The sequence below is a fragment of the Emydura macquarii genome, unplaced genomic scaffold (genome assembly GCF_026122565.2).
Source record: "Emydura macquarii macquarii isolate MOO-44397 ecotype Brisbane River unplaced genomic scaffold, CSIRO-AGI_Emac_v2 contig_3451, whole genome shotgun sequence".
Classification (NCBI taxonomy): Eukaryota; Metazoa; Chordata; order Testudines; family Chelidae; genus Emydura; species Emydura macquarii.
Window position 1 is genome coordinate 597,819 of NW_027133588.1, and position 18,987 is coordinate 616,805.

General features: G+C 59.9%; 1 protein-coding gene across 3 annotated transcripts in view; it reads left to right on the top strand.

The window, feature by feature from the left end:
• The window catches only part of CSK (C-terminal Src kinase), a 58,279-nt gene extending 39,825 nt beyond the window's left edge, over positions 1-18,454 (top strand). For all 3 annotated transcript variants that reach the window (XM_067534617.1, XM_067534618.1, XM_067534619.1), the window contains 12 exons: positions 3,252-3,329; positions 4,069-4,182; positions 5,894-6,006; positions 8,379-8,598; positions 10,995-11,088; positions 11,228-11,293; positions 11,879-11,978; positions 12,372-12,462; positions 13,382-13,455; positions 14,488-14,683; positions 15,370-15,456; positions 17,061-18,454. In XM_067534617.1, coding sequence (XP_067390718.1) covers positions 3,315-3,329; positions 4,069-4,182; positions 5,894-6,006; positions 8,379-8,598; positions 10,995-11,088; positions 11,228-11,293; positions 11,879-11,978; positions 12,372-12,462; positions 13,382-13,455; positions 14,488-14,683; positions 15,370-15,456; positions 17,061-17,243 — 1,353 coding nt within the window. In that variant the 5' untranslated portion in view covers positions 3,252-3,314 and the 3' untranslated portion in view covers positions 17,244-18,454. The remainder of the gene's footprint in view (positions 1-3,251; positions 3,330-4,068; positions 4,183-5,893; positions 6,007-8,378; positions 8,599-10,994; positions 11,089-11,227; positions 11,294-11,878; positions 11,979-12,371; positions 12,463-13,381; positions 13,456-14,487; positions 14,684-15,369; positions 15,457-17,060) is intronic.
• The last annotated feature ends 533 nt before the right edge of the window (positions 18,455-18,987 follow it).

Below are 18,987 nucleotides of genomic sequence, written 5' to 3' on the forward strand. Positions count from 1 at the left end.
CTTTGCCTCACAGGAGCGGTGGGGCTTAATTTAATGCCTGGGTGACGCTTTAAGGCTACATAAGTGATGATCACTCAGCCACCCACACACCCGTGAAGTAACGGGACTGGCAAACAGCATGAAGACCTGTATCTAGGCTGCTTCACCCCAGTAATGCCCCAACAGGCCCTCCACCTTGGAGATAACTGGGGTGGGGATTGGGGAGAAAGGTCCCCAGAACTGCCCTGCCCTGTCTGCTCCCTGCCGTGATAACTTTCCTGGAGCCATGAGCAGGGAGAAGGGGGTGGGATCCAGCCTTGGTTCCTTCCCTCTTCCCTTGGAAGGTAGAGTCAGCCTTTTGCTTCTGAAGGATTGAAACCCAGGGGAGGGCTGCTTGATGCTAATCAGCAGCTGCACGACTTGTGACACAGAGGACTGGCTGCCCTTTGTAACGATCGTTTTGTGTGTGGGCACGGGCCCGTCGTTCCTTCGGGGGAACCCAGGCATCCGTTACCACCAGGAAGCAGGAGATGGGGCTGGTGGGGACGGACCTGGCCTGGCAACATAAGAACTACCTGCTCTTTGCACCTGGCGATCACGTCCCACCTAGCAACCTGCAGAATTACCTCCCAAACGGGGGGTCATGTCTGTAAAAAGTGGGGTCTTCCCATGGCAGTGACCTTGTTACATTAAGGGTTTGTCTACACTGCATCGCAAACCTGGCCTCAGATTCGGGTTTGAGGCCAAGCCCTGCCACCGTCTACACAGGCATCTTTCTGACAGGTCAGCTAGTGCACGGCACTTGGGTCCTAGGACCCGGCGGGGGGGGTCCATGCTTGAGTCCCGCTGTGACTCAGGTCCAAGCCCTCTCATTGTGCAGTGGGGAGGCAGATCACGCTGCAGACCCAAGTCAGAAGGTCTGTGTAGCGCAATACGGACGTGTTAGCACGGCCATGAGACCTGGGTCCAGCCATTGTAAACCCAGGCTTCCGGTGCAGGGTGGACGCTCAAGCAGGGGCTGGAGTGCGGTGTGGGCACAGTGCGGTGTGGACAAGCTGGGAATGCTGCTGACCACAGCGCAGAGGGGGGCGGGCTGGGAACTGGATTGTTGGCTCCTACAGACATGGCGAAGCTATGGGCTTGGTGCAGAAACGACGAGGCAAGATCCCTGGCCTGTGCTATGCAGGATGATGATGATCATGATCATCCCTTTAGCCTTAATAGCTACAGATCAGTGACTATGACCCTTGTGAGTGGGTAAGTGGGGTCCCCTCGGTGGGTGTCCTGACCTGTCCTAAAGTGTGAGCTCTAGCCCTCTCCTAGTCGGGGGGTCTGGGTGCACCCGGATCATTGAATTTTGCCCAGGTTTGGGGAGGAATCTCTCTCTCTCATACGGGAATCCATACGTATGTGGGGGGGGGGATCTTTCAGGCTTAGTCTAAATTCATGGGCTTCCAGTCTAACTCATGAAGTAGATCCAGAGCCACTCAAGCTCAGATACAATCCCCGCCCTAAAATGAAGCCATTTTCTCCCATCGCCTCCTTTTGCCCTCCTCCCCTCCCCCCCGCCACAAAAAACCCTGGGAAGCCGGAGAAGACTCGCTCCTTTCATATGGCAGCTTCCCCCATGTTTGTCTCTGGCCTGCTGACATACACACTCCTTTGGCATCCCTTGCCAGTCTTAATGTGCCCATCACCACGGTATCTAGGCTCTCGCACAGTGACCTACTGGAGCAATACTGCGGGGAGCCGGAGGAGGCTTCCCGCCAGCTGGGGATAGCTGTTTGTCTCATTGGCCAAAGAGCTGAATGGGAATCGGGTTAAGCTGAGCTGAGGCCACCCCCACCCTCCCCCAGCCACCGTGGAAGCTGGTCTTGTCTGCGCCTCCTCCGCTGCAGGTTGGGGACTGAAACCACTTCTCCTTTCCCCAGACTTGAAGCAGCTGAGAACGGATGGAGCCAAATTCACACAGGCACACACCCCTCTCCGGCCTGGCTGAGACCTAGATCCGGGGGAGGGGTGAAGGGGCAGTGAAAAGTGCATGATGCCCTATCGTGTCTGTCTCCCTGCAGTGTCCTGATACCTGGGGAGGGGGGAGAACCCCCCTTACCCCCCACAGGCTGCTTGTGCACCGGAAAGGAACCCGGTTTGTTTCACGGCGAGCTCACAAGGCCCAGCTCACAAGGCCCAGCTCACTTGGGTGCGGATTGGCCCTCTGCCTTTTTGAATGGCGCTTAGCAGCCTCCCCCGCCTCCCCCCAACCACTTCCTGTTTGTTCTGTCAAATCACACCCGGTCGGGGCCTTCGGGGAGTCACAGCATCGCAGCTCCTGCCACCCAGCAGCGTGGAGACTGGGGGGGGGGGTGCAGGCCTTGGTGCTAGTGGCTGGCTTCCAAGACTTCGGCTGTGCGCACGCAGCTACGGTTTCTGCCCTTGCCTCCCCTGGTGTGGCGGCCGTGCGGGAAGCTGTTTGGGAAAGCTGCTCCCCGGTGGTGAGCAAGGTGCTTTCCTGGCACGTGTAGAGGAGGGGGAGGCAGGGACGAGCCCTCCGGTCCTACAGAACTTAAAGCTTGCCTAGTTACTAATCCTTCCTCATCTTTGCCACTGTCTGAAGCTGTCCTGATGCCTTCCAGCAAGAGGCATAAGAGAGTAATTGACCTGCCTGGTCAGTTTCAGGGCTGCTGTCCCCTGCCTGGGAGAAGCAGTGCAAAGAATTGTCAGTTTCACTCTGCTGCTGCTCCTAGGGGTAGAGACAGGCCCTAGAGCCCTTAGCACAGAAGAAGGAGCCATGGAACAAGGGCAGAATAGCCATCCCCACACCAGCAGAGTTGGGGGAGGGCAGTGTCAGGGTAGGAGAGCGGAAAGCTGCTGTGTATACAGCAGTGGGGAGAGGGGTGTGTGATGGCTGGGGGAAGGGAGAGAGTGCAGAGTTCTTCTTTCTAATAACGCGGAAGGGCTTTGGAGTCATCAGACACCTGCTGGGCAGCTGATGCAAACGAGGTGTCCCCCCCATGCAGGGTGTGTAAGCGCCACCAGGGCCTTCCTGGCCGCCTCTGCCAGGCTGTTGCCCTGGAACCTCGCCGGGGCCGCGGCTCCCGCCTCACCTTGGTCTGATAGGTGTCTGGCAACATTTTTCAAGCCCTGCTCGGTGTGTTTAAGAATGAGATTGACCCGGGGTGGGCGGGGCTCTCTGGAGCTGCCCGTGGGGATGGGTGTGTGACCTAGCTTATCATGGTCGTTCTCAGCACATCATTTCTCATTCACTTCTCCAGGTCTCATGGTACCAAGTGACGTGTCCCTCTTGTGAGATTCGATCCCCAGACCCTCCGGAGACGATGTCAGGAATGCAGGTAACAGCCAGAGCCGCCTGGGCTTGGGGGGAGGGGGACAGGGAAAGGCCAGAGTCTCCTGTTCTGCTTGGGACAGGAGGCCTGGATGGGGTGGGAGGAGAGACGGGCAAAGACTGGAGCCCTGTTCGGGCTAGCGGGGCCTGTGTCTGGGGATCAGGTGCAGGCTGCTCCTTTCTGGGGTGCTCACTAGTTTCTGGAGGCTGGTGTAAATCACCTGACACCAGTGTGCTGCATCCCCCTAGTGCACCAGCACGGTGGGGTCAGGAGCCAAAGGGTTAAATCAGGACCTGTGCCTCTCCCCTGCATACCTTTCACCCCCAGAGTGGGTCTCTGTCCTGGGGGTCAGGGACAGAAGCCCTGAGTTTCTCACGAGGCTCAAGAGCAGAGGCCCCTTTGTCTCCTTGCCTTGGCACCTCCCCTGGCTCTGAAAGGTGTGCAGTTAAAATGTTTGCTTCAGCCTCCTCGTCTTGGCTAATGAACCTCCTGGCCAGTAGCCGAGGGACCCTGGGAACTCTCTAGGCAAATGATGGGGCCAGGGCCCACCCACAGCTAAGTATGGCTGCATGTATTAACCAGCAGGTGCGCACACACACACACACACACACCCCGCTAGCATGCCTGCCTGTGAGACTTTCCACCCCGCCTGTCCAGAGCCGTATCCGAGGTTTGGCTCCGTCTGGTGGCGGGAGCTGAGTACGGTCAGCGCCTGAGGCCCTGTTTCTGTCTGTCCCTCTGGCAGGCCGTCTGGCCATCTGGTACGGAGTGTATTGCCAAGTATAACTTCCATGGCACCGCTGAGCAGGACCTGCCATTCAGCAAAGGAGACGTGCTCACCATCGTCGCTGTCACCAAGGTAACCCTCCCTCCGCACCGGTGTGAGACCCCAAAGGCATCTGGTGGGATTATGTCTCTGCACCACAACCCATCTTGGGGCGCCCTCGCGGCGCTAGTACTCAGCTTGTTTAGGGAGGAGAGGCGGAACAGCCACCGTCCTGTCGGACACATGCAGAGGAGGAGTGTGGTCTGCTGGACGGAAAGTTTTGGGGACCCGACTAGCAGGAGGGGAAGGGAATCTTCCTCTTAGAGAGTGATCCACAGCATGAAAAACTGGAAGAGCCCCTTGCTGGCTTTGGAGTCACATGGGGGCCCACTGCAGAGAGATGCGATCATGCCAGGGTACGCTCATTACACAGGAACCCTGCCTGGATTCTCTCCCCAGGGGAGTAGAAGGGACAGGAAACCCGGCTGCCTTGTTAATTAATGTGAGCGTTATTTAAACCTCTCCAAAATGTAAGTCACTCAGGCATGTCCCAGGGAGGCAGTCATGTGGGTTTAAACTGAGACTCTGCCAGCGGCAGCTGCATGCACAGGCAATGCTGCTACCTGTCAGATGCCCTGCGTTTGGCTCTAGAGGGGGCCGTGGCGTAGCGTTTCGACCCACCCCAGGCAGGGCGCGTGGGAGTCTGTCAACTGAGCAGTGGCCCCTGGAGATCAGGGTGCGTCCAGGGCTTGAGGGCTGGTCTGCAGGTCGTGGTAGTCAGGTGGCAAATCTGACGGGGACTTTTTCAGGAGGGAAGGTGCCTGCTGCCCCACTGCTGCCGAGATAGTCATGGGGCGGAGCTATGCCCCGGCCAGCATCTCTCTGGCAGGCAGACATCTGGTCTACACTAACAAGTTAGGTCGACCTGGCGACGTCACTCAAGGGTGCGAAAAGCCAGGCCCCTGAGCAACGCAGTTGAGCTGACCCGATGTAGACAGCGCTGCGTCGATGGAAGAATTGTTCCGTTGCTCTAGCTACCACCTCTCGGGGAGGTGGTTTACCTACACAGATGGGAGAACCCCTCCTGTCGGTGTAGGCAGCATCTACGCTGGTGCGCAGCCGTGCTGCGGCCACGTTTCAAGTGTAGACAAGCTCAGAAATGTAGGCTGGAGCGATGACGGTCTGTACCAGCGCCTGCTGGCCACGAGCTAAACCATGCAGTGAGCCGGCACCGCTGCTCCCAACGCCTAGGATGGGTGCTTTGCTGCTTGCGCACAAGGCCCTTTCTGATCTTGTCTCATCAGAATCTAAACGGTCCGGCTGGGTGAGTGCTTGGGTGGGGGACCTCCAGGAAAACCAACAGTGCTGTAGGAAGTGATGCTGGGGTGCTTCTCTTCCTGAGTCAGTGTGATACCAAAGCACTTCTTTCTTTCCTTTTTGCAAGAGGGAGGGGCTTGTTAACCCTGTTATTTTGGTCAAATTTCAGCTCTGGCGAGAACATTTTGCAAATTTAAATGATGCAGCTTTAACTGGTCACTATCCTCATCTTCACTGCCTGACCTAAATTGTTGTGTAGCGTTACTGTGAGCTGTTAAACAACTGTCACGTAACACCCCAGAGGTGGCTGCATGCATAATATCTTTAAGATTCCACAAGATAAAAGGTGCTGTGTAGATGTAAATCTCGGTGTGGCAGTGCATTACTCAGTGGGATGGAGGGCGACAGCTCACTGGGCAGGACTTCCCCCCTTCTGGTGGGTGGCATTGGCGCACGGGCTCTGCTAACTTATGCTTTCCCGTCCCAGGATCCCAACTGGTACAAAGCCAAAAACAAAGTGGGCCGTGAGGGAATCATCCCTGCCAACTATGTTCAGAAGCGGGAGGGAGTGAAAGCCGGAACCAAACTCAGTCTGATGCCGTGAGTATCCACAGGAAGGGGTGGAACTAGGAACAAGACCCATCCTATCAATTGCCACCCAGATCCGGTGGTGCGTCCGGATGGACGTGGGTACCAGGAAGGTGGATCTGGGGCAAGGCTGCACTGATAGTTTGAGTGCTGCCTAGCACAGGGCTTGAGAAACCTATTGAAGACCTGCAAGCCAGAGGGCTAAGGCTGCCCGACCAGAGGAGGGAGCCAGCAAAGAAATGTAACAGCATCAGTTCCTGCCCTCATGGCTTTCCCAGTAGCAGAGGGAAATTGACCTGATTTCTGTCACTTTCACTGCTCTGGTTCTAAATAATAGCAGTGAAACTGACCAGAATCTTGTTAACTTTGTTCTGTGGCTCCTTGGGAAAGCTATGAGCATCTGCAGCGGCACTGGCTCTATCTGCAGACTAAGGAAGACAAATGCAGCATAGGGTCACAATTGGAAGGGTTTTTTGCAGCTATAAAGGCTTTCCTCTGGCCCGAGGAGAGAAGGCATGTGGGTTTTTTTGAGCCCTGGCCTAATGTGCCAAGCGTGTGGGGCAAAGTGCCCCTGTGATGCTGCCCCACTTGCCTGCTACATCCCCTTTCATGGGTCACCACTCCAGGGCCCACATCCTAGCCTTGCTTAACCCATAGCTGCCAAATCCAAGAGCAGCCTGGAGTGGGATTTGCATTTAGCAGTGCTCCTTTGGGGGCGGGGTGGGGGCAGAGTGCGGGTGCGTTACACTCTCATTCCCCAGAAGAGGCACTCGTGCCAGTTAGCAAGAGCAATTAATGAGGACGTCAGTCCAGAGCAGCTTTTAGACATCGTGGCGGCAGCGCCTGCCGTGAATGTGTGTCGCAGACCAGCTCACGCGCCGGGCGCAGCAAGTAGTGGCTGGAACAGGGAGCAGAGGAAGTCCCCGAGGGTTGAGTTATGTAGGGGGGGGTTCGCAGTGAGAGCTGAGGCCCTGAGAGCCGTACGCGCTCTAGATCGCCCCAGACACCCATTCGCTGCAAACGGAAGCAGTCATCTCTGTACTTCCTCCTTCTGACGGCACTTGAGGCTGTCAGCCCTCAGCGGCGTGTTCGGGGGGCGGGGAGGGCGTGTTCCACTCAATATTTCCTAGTTAGCAAGCAGTGAGGTGTTGGCTTTGGTTAAACCCTCAGTCTCCGGGGCTCTGGGCACAGCAGGGCTTATGTGTGGCCTGGCAGATGGTTACCTAGAGGCTGTGGTTATAGCCGCTGCATGTCTGCAGGCACCTGTAGTGCCTGACTCCTGATAACGGTGCTCCTCACGCAGTGGGAAATGCACGTGGGTTCGGACGTCTAGGCGGGGTGCGTGGGTCTCCTGCGCCCAGCGCCCTGTCCACACCCGCCTGTTCCTGCGATTGTCTCTCCGCCAGGAAGGCGGAACTGTGCTCCCTTCGGAGCGCTGGGAAGTTGCCTCCGTGTCTTGCCACTGGGATTTCTTTCCAGCAGCTGGTCCTGCCGTCCTAGGCAGGGAATGAGTCCCTGGAGTTGGAGGAAGCACCCACAGGCCTGGGACATGCGGGGTTTAGACAGTGCTAGATGGGTGCAATCAGCAGCCCCCTGGAGCCTGTGCGGCTTACAGGCCTCTAATGCTATTTTACCCCTTGATCTGTGCTCGTCCCATGCAGTCTGGATCCCAGCGGTGTCTCTGGATGCTCCTGTGGTTCCACCATCTGACTTGGCAGGGCTGCCTGCATCTTCTGGCTTCCTTGCCTGGGACTCTGAGCGTGTTCTGGCCCCAGGCAATGCCCTGCACCCGGCAGGGAACCTGCACTGGCAGCTAGCTCCCTTTCCCGGTCTCTCAGGGGATTTCCTGTGCGCCGGCGTCTCTTACTGGCTCTTGCTTTGTGCCTGGCTTGCACGTTCTGCCTGCCTCACCACCGGGCCCTCCTGCAGCCCAGCCCCAGGCGCGGCGTCGCTGGCTGAACTGGTTTGAGGCCTTACAGCCTTTCTCCCTTGCAGGAGGAAGCAAATTCCTAGAGCAAAGTCAGTCGTGTTCACATGGGCGGCGAGGAGGGTGGGACCTGGCCAGAGTGGATGGGAACGGGGCCCTTTCCCTGAGCGCCCAGGAAGCCGTTTCTGTTATCTAAGAGCTCTGCTGCCACCCTCCTGCATTTCCCTTCCCCTTCAGCCCCGCTGCCTCCCCATGACCTCACACGGGCCAAGTCCCCTGCAGAGTTTCCCCTTGGACAATGGCTTCTGATTGAGACTGGCGCATCCAGGGGGGTGCAGGTCAGGGCTGAGGTGCCCTGGCAGAGCTGTGTTCGAGCCCTTGCCCAGCTCTGTCCCACAAGCCCCGGGGCAGTGACTGTACCCCTCTGCGCTCTCCTCCCCCCCCATCCTTCCCCCAGATGGTTCCATGGGAAGATCACGCGGGAGCAGGCGGAGCGGCTGCTGTACCCGCCGGAGACGGGCCTCTTCTTGGTGCGCGAGAGCACCAACTACCCGGGTGACTACACCCTGTGCGTGAGCTGCGAGGGGAAGGTGGAGCATTACCGCATCATCTACTCCTCCAGCAAGCTCAGCATCGACGAGGAGGTCTACTTCGAGAACCTCATGCAGCTGGTGGAGGTGAGCTCGGGGGGAAGGGCTCCCCCAAAAGCCCGGCGTGGCCAGGTTTCCAGGCCCCGGACTCCCAGCACCTGCTCAGGCTTGATCTCAAACCCCGCCCCCCTCCTCCCCCCAAGCCGCCCGCATAGCAACATGGAGTTTGCATAAAGATTTGCTTTCCAAATCCCCACGCGCCTTTGTTTTCACTCTGACGCTCTCCACACGAACTGCTCTGCCTCACCCCCGCTGCAGTGATGATCTTGCTACGAGATTCCCACCCCCCAGCTGCAGTGATCTCACTGCACTATTTTTCCCAGCCCCCCCCACCCCCCTGCACTGGCCACCTGTCACATGCCCACCCTTCACCCCCCTCCCCTCCGCCGCATTGGCAGGAGTCTGCGGAGGGGGCCGTGGAGACTGAACTCCCAGAGAGGGGAGCTGCCATGCAGGGTGTCCTGCTGATTGTGCATCAGGAGGGCGGTGGTTCCTGCTGCCGCTGTGCCGGCCCTGGAGGTACTGCACTGAAGTAGCTGCATCCTCCCCTCCCCCCTCCTCCCCCTCCCTCCCCCGCCGAAGAACCCAGTCCCCTCCTCCCCCCTGCCCAACCCCCCCTCCAGCGCTCGGCGCAGGCTGCGGTTAGCCAGGCCCAGCCTGGCTCTGCCCTGATAATGATTCTGACGAACTCCCCGCTGAGCACTTCCTGCCTCGCAGGGCCGCCCCGCCAGCACGGGCAGGAAGAGGTGCTCTGGCTGGGTGACAGAATCCGAAAGTCTCGTGCCTCCCTTGGAGCCGAGCGTGCTGGGGCGGGAGGGGGCGCCGGGCTGGCTCCAGGAGGTGGGGAGTCCGCGAGCGCTTGGGGTCATCCCGGGGATATTTGCATTGGATTCTCTCCCGCGAGCGGGGCAGGGTTCAGGCCCGGCTCCCAGGGCCATGAGAAGGCCCCGGACAAGGCTGGGAGGTGGGCAGGGGTCCTGGCGCCCTCAGCAGCAAACGCAAACTGATCTTTCCCAGCGAGGAACAACTCCACGCCCTCTAGGTTGGGGGGCGGGCATGGCAGGCCCAGAGGTCCTGGGGCTCACGCAGGCCACCACTAACGCAGTGCTGGGGGTGAGGGGCTGTGAGCTGGTAGGGCCCCGTCCCGCTGTGATCAGCTGGTTAGCTCTGGGCACCGCCGGCATCTGTGTCCGAGCGCCCAGTGGGACTCCCTGGGGCAGAGATGGCCCTGGGGGCGCAGGGGGGAGGATGCGACCGTCTCCTCTTGAGAGCAGATCTCACAGCTCCACCAAGCCCGGGATCCTGCCTCTCGCTGAAGCAAACGCCCGGTGCGTCAAAGGAAGGCAGGCGGCTCTGGGCTGGTCTCCGCCTGGCCACTGGGGGGGGCAGGACTGCACGTGGGGAGCAGGGGTTCGTCTGCCTTGCCTGTGTCATCCTTGTTTCCAGGGATCAGACAGGAGCTTGCAAGACAAGCTGCTCTGCAGGCCCTGGCTCTGAGGCCGGCTGGTCCCGTTCTTGTCCTTGTGCTACCCCCTGGTGGGGAGACGGTGCCACTGCACCATGCCATCAACACTGGGACCCCAAATGTTTGCCTCCCGCACCTCTGCCAATTCCTCCTGCCCCGGGCTCCGGAAGCCTGATGACCCGGGCATGCTGCAAATGCCTGGCCTTTTGGGAAGTGCTTGGCCAGGCCACAACCCCCCACCCCCCATTCGACACAGGCCAGCAAGGCTGAAAAAGGCAGGGGCAGCGCGGGTCCGAAACAAGGCGTCATGGGCGCGACTGTTGGGGGAAGGGGTGGAATAGCTATACTGGGGTGCTGCAGGGGGAGACTGGGGAGGGAATGCAGATCAGAACTGAGGGGCGCTGGCGGAGTTGGGGGTCAGGACCAAAACGGGGGAGGGGGGCGTCAGTCTGGATTTTCGAGCTAGGAGACAAATCGGACATTCGCCCCATGGTGCTCTCTGCCATGCCCCCCGGGGTATTTCTCCTTCGCCGGTGGTGCCAGAGCTGGGCTGAAGGAGGGTCCCCCGCATTGAGCCCTTTCAGCCTGGCGCTGCTGCGCTGACCTAGGGGGAAGAAACCCAGATGGTTTCCCTTGGGGAAACCAGTCTACCTGGACCAACCCGCCCCTTACAGAAGAGGGGGGATTGGAAATTTCACTGGTTCATTTGGTTTCCCCCTATTCGGGCCCTCCCCTGGAACTGCAGACCTGCCCTGGGGGGATCAGCTCCCCTCAGCCTTGCACGGGGATGGCAGGAACTGGGCCTCAAGTTAACTGTGCATCGGGCGAGGTGAAGGGGACTGGGATCACGCAGCCAGTCAGTGGCAGAGACCCCAGGTCTCCTCAGTGAGGGTCCCGCTTGCCCCCGCAGAGGCCTGGCTGGGTCGGGGCCTCACCTCGGGCTTTCTCCTCCCGGCAGCATTACACCACGGACGCCGATGGGCTCTGCACACGCCTCATCAAACCAAAACTCATGGAGGGGACGGTGGCGGCTCAGGATGAGTTCTCCAGAAGTGAGTGCTTTCCCCGGCAGTAGCCCCTCAGCCCCGCCCGCCCCCTCGCCCTCAGCCCCGCCCGCCCCCTCGCCCTCTGCCCCACCCGTCCCTCGCGGCTGCTCCATTTGCCTGCTCACCTCTCGCCTTCCCCTTCCAGGTGGCTGGGCCCTCAACATGAAGGACCTGAAGCTTCTGCAGACCATCGGCAAAGGGGAGTTCGGAGGTCAGTTGGGGGTCGGCTCTTGTGCTCTGCTGTTGGGGAGGAGCTGCTGGGGCAGAGCGTGCTGATTTCCCCCCCCCATTCCCGAGAGGAGCGATCCAGTCTCCTGGTGATCTAACCCAGGACTCCCTCTGGCTCCTTCCCCAGTGGCCCCCCCATCCTGAGGGGGACAATATTTTTGGGGGGGCAGCAGGAGGACAGCTGAGGATCTCCAAGCTCTTCGGGCCTGTGATGAGTTCAGTGTCTTGATCCACCAGCACAGCAGGCTGCCTTCGCTCTTGCATCCCACGCCATCCTGAGATCCTAGGCTGGTTTTATCCCCATGGTTTTGGGGTGGGGGAGGAGGATATTGAGGCTGAGAGGGGGGCTGTGACTTGCCTGAGATCACGTAGCCGGGATTAGAACCCAGGTCTCCTAAATCTGCCCCTTAATCCCAGTCCGATTCTCCCCCCGCCTCCCATTGCCTCTGTCCAGGTAGCGAGTGAATTAGCAAGACCTGGGCGGGGAGGGGGAGGCATCCCGGGGGGTTCCCCTTGTGGGGGGGCTGATGCTCTTTGGGCGCCTTCAGTCCGTGTCTCCTCCTTTCAGACGTGATGCTGGGCGATTACCGGGGAAACAAGGTGGCCGTGAAGTGCATTAAACACGACGCCACCGCGCAAGCCTTTTTGGCGGAGGCCTCAGTGATGACGTGAGTGGGCGGGTGGGTTGGGAAATCATGTGCGTCCAGAAGAGAGAGAGAAAGTGCCCTCTGGATAGGAGAGCCGGGCACATGTGGGGACAGGCAGATCGGAGAGCCGGGCACACCTCACCGGTGGTGATGGGAGATGGAAGCGGGGCTGGGGAGACTGGGGGCTCAGAGCAGTGGTGGGGGGTGTGGACAGCAGGCCTGGGGCCGTGGGGCGGGGAGGATCTTGGAGGAAGGAGAAGCCTCTTGTCTGATCTGGGGTTTGGGTGGGTGGTTCATAGTAGCGGGGAGCTGCCTGGCACCCGCTCTGTGTTGGCAGCGACGTCCCTGTTCGCTGCGCGCTGGGGACAGGCACAGATCTGCCCGGCTCTGAGCTCTGGCTCCACGGCTTTGCAGGCAACTCCGACACAGCAACTTGGTGCAGCTGCTGGGGGTGATCGTGGAGGAGAAGAGCGGCCTCTACATAGTCACCGAATACATGGCAAAGGTGAGGCCGTGCGCCGGGGGAGCCTTTCTGAGGCCTGGAGCAGGGACCATAGAGGCGCCATGCTAAATACAACAGCCCCCTTCCCTGCTGGTGAGAGCAGGAGAGCCCCCCCGCCCACCCAGCGGATCTCAGCTGCCCCTGCTCCACCTCCCAACCAGCCCCCCTAAGTTTGTCAGTGCCCGCAGGAAGCAGAGTCACCCATGGAAAATAGTCCAGGCTTGGAATCCACCTGCCCTTTAACTGCCCCTTCCCCGGGTCAGTTTCATTCGATCCTGGCAGGTGCCCTCGTCTGCAGGACCCCCTCCCGGTTGCTCCCTACGGCAGCCGGGATATCGCCCTGTGCTGAGACGGTCCCCGGCTTCCGTGGGTCACTGGAAGCCCCGGAAGGTCCGGTCTCCGTCCTGCGCCGGGAAAGGTGCTTCAGGGACCCTTGGCAGATCCCGGGCAGCGCCTGGGGCCTTACGGGTCCTGTGAACAAGGCGGGCAGCCCCTCCTGCAATGGGAAGGTTGAACCCCCAGAGCATTGGCAGCAATCGCCCCTCCACGGGCGTGGCCAGGCAGCAGGAAGCCTTCATCCCAGTGGGCGCTCAGCTAGGAGGCTGGGGTGTGAAATCCCACCCTCCCAGGCTTGTGACCAGCGCTGTGGGCTGATGCCTGTTTGACGCGGCACCTGCAGTAAGGCAGCACCCCCCTGCCCCCCCCAGGGGAAGAGTTGGCTCATTGCTGACTGAGAGAAGAAAGCTGACTCCCTCCCTTCTCCCCCCCCAGCACCACTGAGTCGGCTCCCGTCCTCCTCCTCCTCCTCATCCAACCTGACTCGGCTCCGCTTGGGGAGGGTGCCAGGGAGACTGGTGGCCGTAGAGGGAGTGTCAGGGGTTCGCAGGCTGGCTCTGATCCTCCTTCCCCGCTCTCTCACCAGGGAAGCCTAGTCGATTACCTGCGATCCCGAGGGAGGTCTGTGCTGGGTGGAGACTGCCTGCTGAAGTTCTGCTTGTGAGTATGACGCTGGGCTCCCCTGACCCGGGCTCCAGGACATGTGGTGAGGTAGCCGTGGGCATTTACCTGCGACCCTCTCAGCGTCCGGGCCCCTGGTCCAGCGACGGTAACACTTTGTGCGTCTCCTCGCGCTTCCTGGGGCGAGGATCTCAAAGCGCTCTGTGGGCCTCCTGAGTGTAGCCTCCCACCCCCTGCCTGTGGGGGCCATTCCCCTTTACAGAGGGGGCAGCTCAGGCAACGGTGAGCCCAGTCGCAGAGCTGGGAATCCTGGCCCAGGAATCCTGGCTAACTCCTGTGCGTGAACAGCACTTCCTTGCCCAGCAGACCCGCCCCCTGGCCAGGCCTGGAGTCTGATCTGCCGTCCTGAGGGGCTGCCGTCCCTCTGTCCTGCTGTACGCTGCTCCTGACCCTGCAGAGTCGGTACAGCCCTGGGAGAGGGCCCGGATTCTGCCCCGTCTCCTCCAACATCAGGATAGCTGGTGACATTGCAGGCCTGCCCGCAGCTCGATGCTCCTTGCTAGTTCCTCCCGCTGGGACCGGCCGGCTTTGTATTTCACAAGCAGCCTGGTGTGTTCCCAAGGCTGACAAGCAACGCCCTGGCAGACCCAAGGGTGGAGCGATGGGGTTCATAGCGAGCCGGGGGACCTTGTCACCGGAGTACTGCCAATGGATCAAGGGAGTATATTCCCCCCAGGTCACGGGTTCAAATCCAGCCAGTGACTCAGTTGTTAGCCTCTGATGTCTGGTCAGTCAAAATGAGTGGGAGGGTCTGAGGCCAGTTCTTAAAAGGCGCCAGACCACCACTGTGTAATTGTTAGGAGCTGTTTTCCTGGCCAGCAGAGACACTGTGGACTGCATGAGCTGTGGGGTTCCTTCCCACCGCACCAGCAAGGGGGCAGCATGTGTCGGACCCCCTGACTCTGTAAGCGTGCTGGGGCTGAATAGCCAGCCAGCCCGGGCCTCTGACGGGCCGCCTCTGCGCCCTGAGCCCCGCTGGCTTCCTAAGCCTGCCGCCCGCTCTCCCCTCAGAGACGTCTGTGAAGCCATGGACTACCTGGAAGCCAACAACTTCGTCCACCGGGACCTGGCGGCGAGGAACGTGCTGGTCTCGGAGGACAACATTGCCAAGGTCAGCGACTTCGGGCTGACGAAGGAGGCATCGTCCACTCAGGACACGGGGAAGCTGCCGGTGAAATGGACGGCACCAGAAGCACTTAGGGAAAAGGTGAGCGGGGGGGAGGGGGTTCCCCAGGCTGCGCGGGGGCTGTGTGCTGCCCTGTAGCTGCTGCCCCAGTGATGGAGGGCCCACAGTCATGGGCTCTGTATATAAGTAGCTAGATTCTGCCTTCCAAGGTGACCAGGAGGGCGAGTGACCTGCCTTGCCCATTGGCTGACCCGGTCTTGGGTGTGCCGGGCTAGGGGAGATGTGTCCTCCCCTGCAGGCCAGCCCTGCTCCTACACAGCTCAGAGCACATTGAGGGGGGTAGAGGGGGGCTGAGCTCCATGGAAGAGCTGCGGGAGGAAATAATCCTCCCTTGTTATGGAAGCTGCTGACCAGGGAGGGAGATGGGGACTCAGTCTCTTGATCCTGCTTCTCTCTGGATTTGGGGAAGCTGCTCCAGCTTCTGCGGGAGGCTCCGGGCTGCTTGGAGAGCTCGGATGGGGAGACAGAAGCGCGGCAGCCGGCTGCAATGAAGGCGGGTAGCTGGGTGGAGCCAGGATTCTCCTCCCTTCCCAGCAGAGGGCGCTCCCTGCGGCGTGTGCCGGTGGGACGCCCAGCACTGAATTAACAGGGGATCCCAAGGCCGATTTGACGCCTTCCCGGTTTTGTTCTCTGGTCCGGGCTGTCCCCCACTGGCCAGCCGCGCCCCGTCCCCCTGACCCCTTTGCGGCGGGCTCTCTCCCCTGCAGAAATTCTCCACCAAGTCGGATGTGTGGAGTTTCGGGATCCTCCTCTGGGAAATCTACTCCTTCGGTCGAGTGCCTTATCCGAGAATCGTAAGTGAGGGTGACGCCCCCTGGGGGCAGCTCCCAGCTCCCTCCCTCCCCTGCCCCACTGCTTGAGCCACCCTCGCCCCTAGGCCTGATCTCGAGGGGTGGGGGGCTCTGGGCTTCTTCACATGCTGCTTGCTGGAGCATCCTCTGGCAGTGCCCACTGAACACGCTGTGCAGAAGGCAGCCGGGCACGGGGTCTGAAGGGGGCATGGGGCTCATCCCCCCTCCGCCCCCCGTAAGGGGCTGTGCAGAGTTTGGGGGGGCTGGAGACCGCCCCCTCCTTGGGTGGGGCTAAAGGGAGCCCTGGAGGATGGGGAGAGCCACTTCGGGGTGGAAGCTCCGCTCGTCGGGGCGGGGAAAGGCGGAGACCTGGGTGATTGGGAGGAGTACCTGTCAGTTAGGTCTGTGGCTCCTCCCTTTCTCAGGCCCCGCCCATCCAGTCAGGCCCAGGCCCTGCCCATTGCTTCAGCTCTGTTCTCACCATGGGAACCTTCCCTCAGCCCCTCCTCGAGGACTGCGACCTGCCCCGTGCACACCGCCCCCATGCTTCTGAGATGGCCCTCCTGGCCCAGCGTCCCCTCCGAGTCCCAGCTTCAGACCCCTTGGAGCCTGCCCAGCTCCGCCCCTCCCTGCTGCTCAGCTCTTGCCCCTTACTGAGGCCCCACCCTCCCGCTACCAGTGACACCAGCTGCCTCTGCTCCCTGGGCCACTGCTCGTCCGCACGCCCTTTGCTCTGCCCCGTGCCCGGTTTGCAGCTGGTCTTCTGGGTGACCTTGGACAAGTCAGTTCCAGCTTGGTGCCTCGGTTTCTCCAGCCCCTTTTCAGTCTCGTCTATGTTGCTTGTAAATTCTTCGAGGCAGGGATGGTCTCTCCCTGGGCGTTTGCACAGCGCCTGGCACGCTGCGGCCCCGATCCCTGACTGGGGATGGCTGTGTACTACTGTAGTGCAAATATAATAGGGACTGGGGAGAGCGCGGCCAGGGTATTGATAACACAAGCATGGTTTCCTAAAGACTAGCTTGACTGGGTGTAGATCGCCAGCTCCCTGGCTGCTACCGGACGGCCGCGGAGCATCCGCGCCAGAGCAGAAGTGAGCCTGGAGAAGGAGGAGGTGTTGCTTTGACACTCAGCTGCAGGGAGTTTTTCCTAGGCGTTGCCAGACGTGCTCGCTCTGAGCTCCAAGTGCAGGGTCCTTCTCTGCCAGCACCCGCTTCTGCATTGGAAGGCCTACGAACACCCCCTCCCCCAAGAAAATGGGCCATAACCTGCCCCCCCTCAAACATAGGTCCCTCCGGAGCTCTGGCGGAGATGGGAGCGGGGAGAATTCATCTCCCTGGGAGCCCGAGGAAGGAGTAGCCGGATGGGCTGGAAATGGCAGCCCGGCAAAGGCAGAGGAGGACGACTAAGAATATGTTGGGGCTAAGCCAGGAGGGCTCTCAAAGGGGAAGGCGAGACGCTTTCTCTAGATGTGCTGGGGAGGAGAGCCGGTAAAGCACTAGGGATCCTGACAGACGGGGCCCCCTGGGTGCTCCCGCAGCACGACCCACGGTGCCTCCGGGGACCAGGGGCTTAAGGCGCCGTCTTGCCAGCCTCACTTTCCCTTGCAGCCTCTGAAGGACGTTGTGCCCCGCGTGGAGAAGGGGTACAAGATGGACGCCCCCGACGGCTGCCCCCAGGTCGTCTACGAGGTGATGAAAAACTGCTGGAACCTGGACCCCAGCACCCGGCCTTCCTTCCACCAACTACGGGAACAGCTAGAGCATATCAAAGGCAACGAGCTCTACCTGTGAGCCGGGGAGGGGGGGGCCGAGGGGGCGGGGCTCCCTCCAGACACACCTGCCGCCCCCCTTCGCTCCTGCGCACGTGGCGGGGTGGGCAGGGGTCAGGTGGGGGCACAGGAGAAGGACTGAGTGAGTGAGCGGCTGGACCGAGAGCCGGACTTGCTCAGATGCTCCACCCATGGAACTAGGCAAGAGAGACATACTGGACTGGTGCATATCCCTGCCCCGGGTCTGCCTCCCCCTCCCCTGCCTCCCCAGAGCCTTTAAGCTGGGCCGGCTGGAGATGCACGAGTGCGATGGAATGATCAAGGCTGCCCCCAACCGCCTTGTCCCGATAGAAACCAAACCCGGAAGGGAGAACCCTAATATTTTAGCAGCATGTTGTTACCCCCCCCACGCTCCCTCTGCCTCCCTGCCCCCGACCGCCCATCCTTCCCCACAGAGTTTCTCCTTCCTCATGACCACCCTCGATTTCTCCCTGTGATCACGTCTCCTCTTCTCCAGCTCCCAGGATTGCAACAGCAGGGGACGGGGCGGGGGCGGCTGACGCGGCATGCGGAGGGGAGGTGGGGGGGAGGATAAACGAGGGAGCCCTCTTGCTGGGGGTATTTCCCACTCCTCACACGATTCCTGTGATTGCTTAAAAACTTCCGATTCAGTTGTTTTCTATGGTTTTGGGGTTGGGGTTTTTTTTTTTTATTATTATTATTTCAAATGGAAGCAGCCCAAGCGCTGGGTTTTACTGAAGTACGAATCTCTTATTTTTTAATGTAATTAAAAAAAAAAAAAAGGAAAAAAAAAAGGTTTAAAGAAAGAAAGAGAAGCAAATCGACCCACACAAAAAGGAGGAAAAATCCTGAATCTGCTAACTGACCGGGTGAAATAACTGAGAAACCAAGGATGAATGTTGAATTGTTTCGCTTTAAATTGTTGCAGTGTTTGCATGTCATCTCCAGAGGCCTTTTCCAGTCCTGTCCAGTGCTTTATTCTCATGTAATGCTGCCAACTGTGAGATTAAACTGTAATAAAACCATTCCATACGGGGACACAACTCCGCGTTTCCCCCGGTGTCTTTCTCTGCATCCCTGCTAGGGGATCCCTGTCAGAGGCCAGGCCAAGGGAGAAGGGCTCTGCACAGCTAGAAGTTTACCATGAGTCGTGAATGGGATGCGTCCCACATCTGCCACCAAAGCTGGAGTCCCCCCCGGGGACCCAACTGGCTTCTGCATGGCTTGTCCAATCCGTTCTTGTAACGAACACCCGTGTATACTAAAACTACCTCTCGTATAGCCGCTTTCATCTGCAGATCTCGGTGCTTTGCGAAAGAGAGGAGTGGTGTCTCCCCGTGTTACAGACGGGGCGTGGAGGCCCAGCGAGATTTACTTGCCCTTGGTGGCTCAGGGAATCTGACTTGAGCCCAGTGCTTTAGAGTTCCAATCCAGGACTTTGACCACAAGGCCACTCTTTTCTTAAGCAAAATCCTGCATGAACAGCTGGGTGTTATACCATGCCTGGACAGTCATCAAACTCGGACCCAAACAATCCTGCACGGGGAGCAAAATGCCAGTCAATAGTCCCTCCAGCGCCTCGTTCCCAGCTTCTGAAAGCTCAGACCTCCTGACTAGGAATGGAAATGCCTCTGCTGGGTCCGGGTGGGGGTGTGCGAAGGGTGAGGTGGCATCGTAGATAGCCAGGGCTGACTGGGTGCGGCAGGTTAGATCTCCATCCGCGCCAGGGGTTGCATTTGGAAACA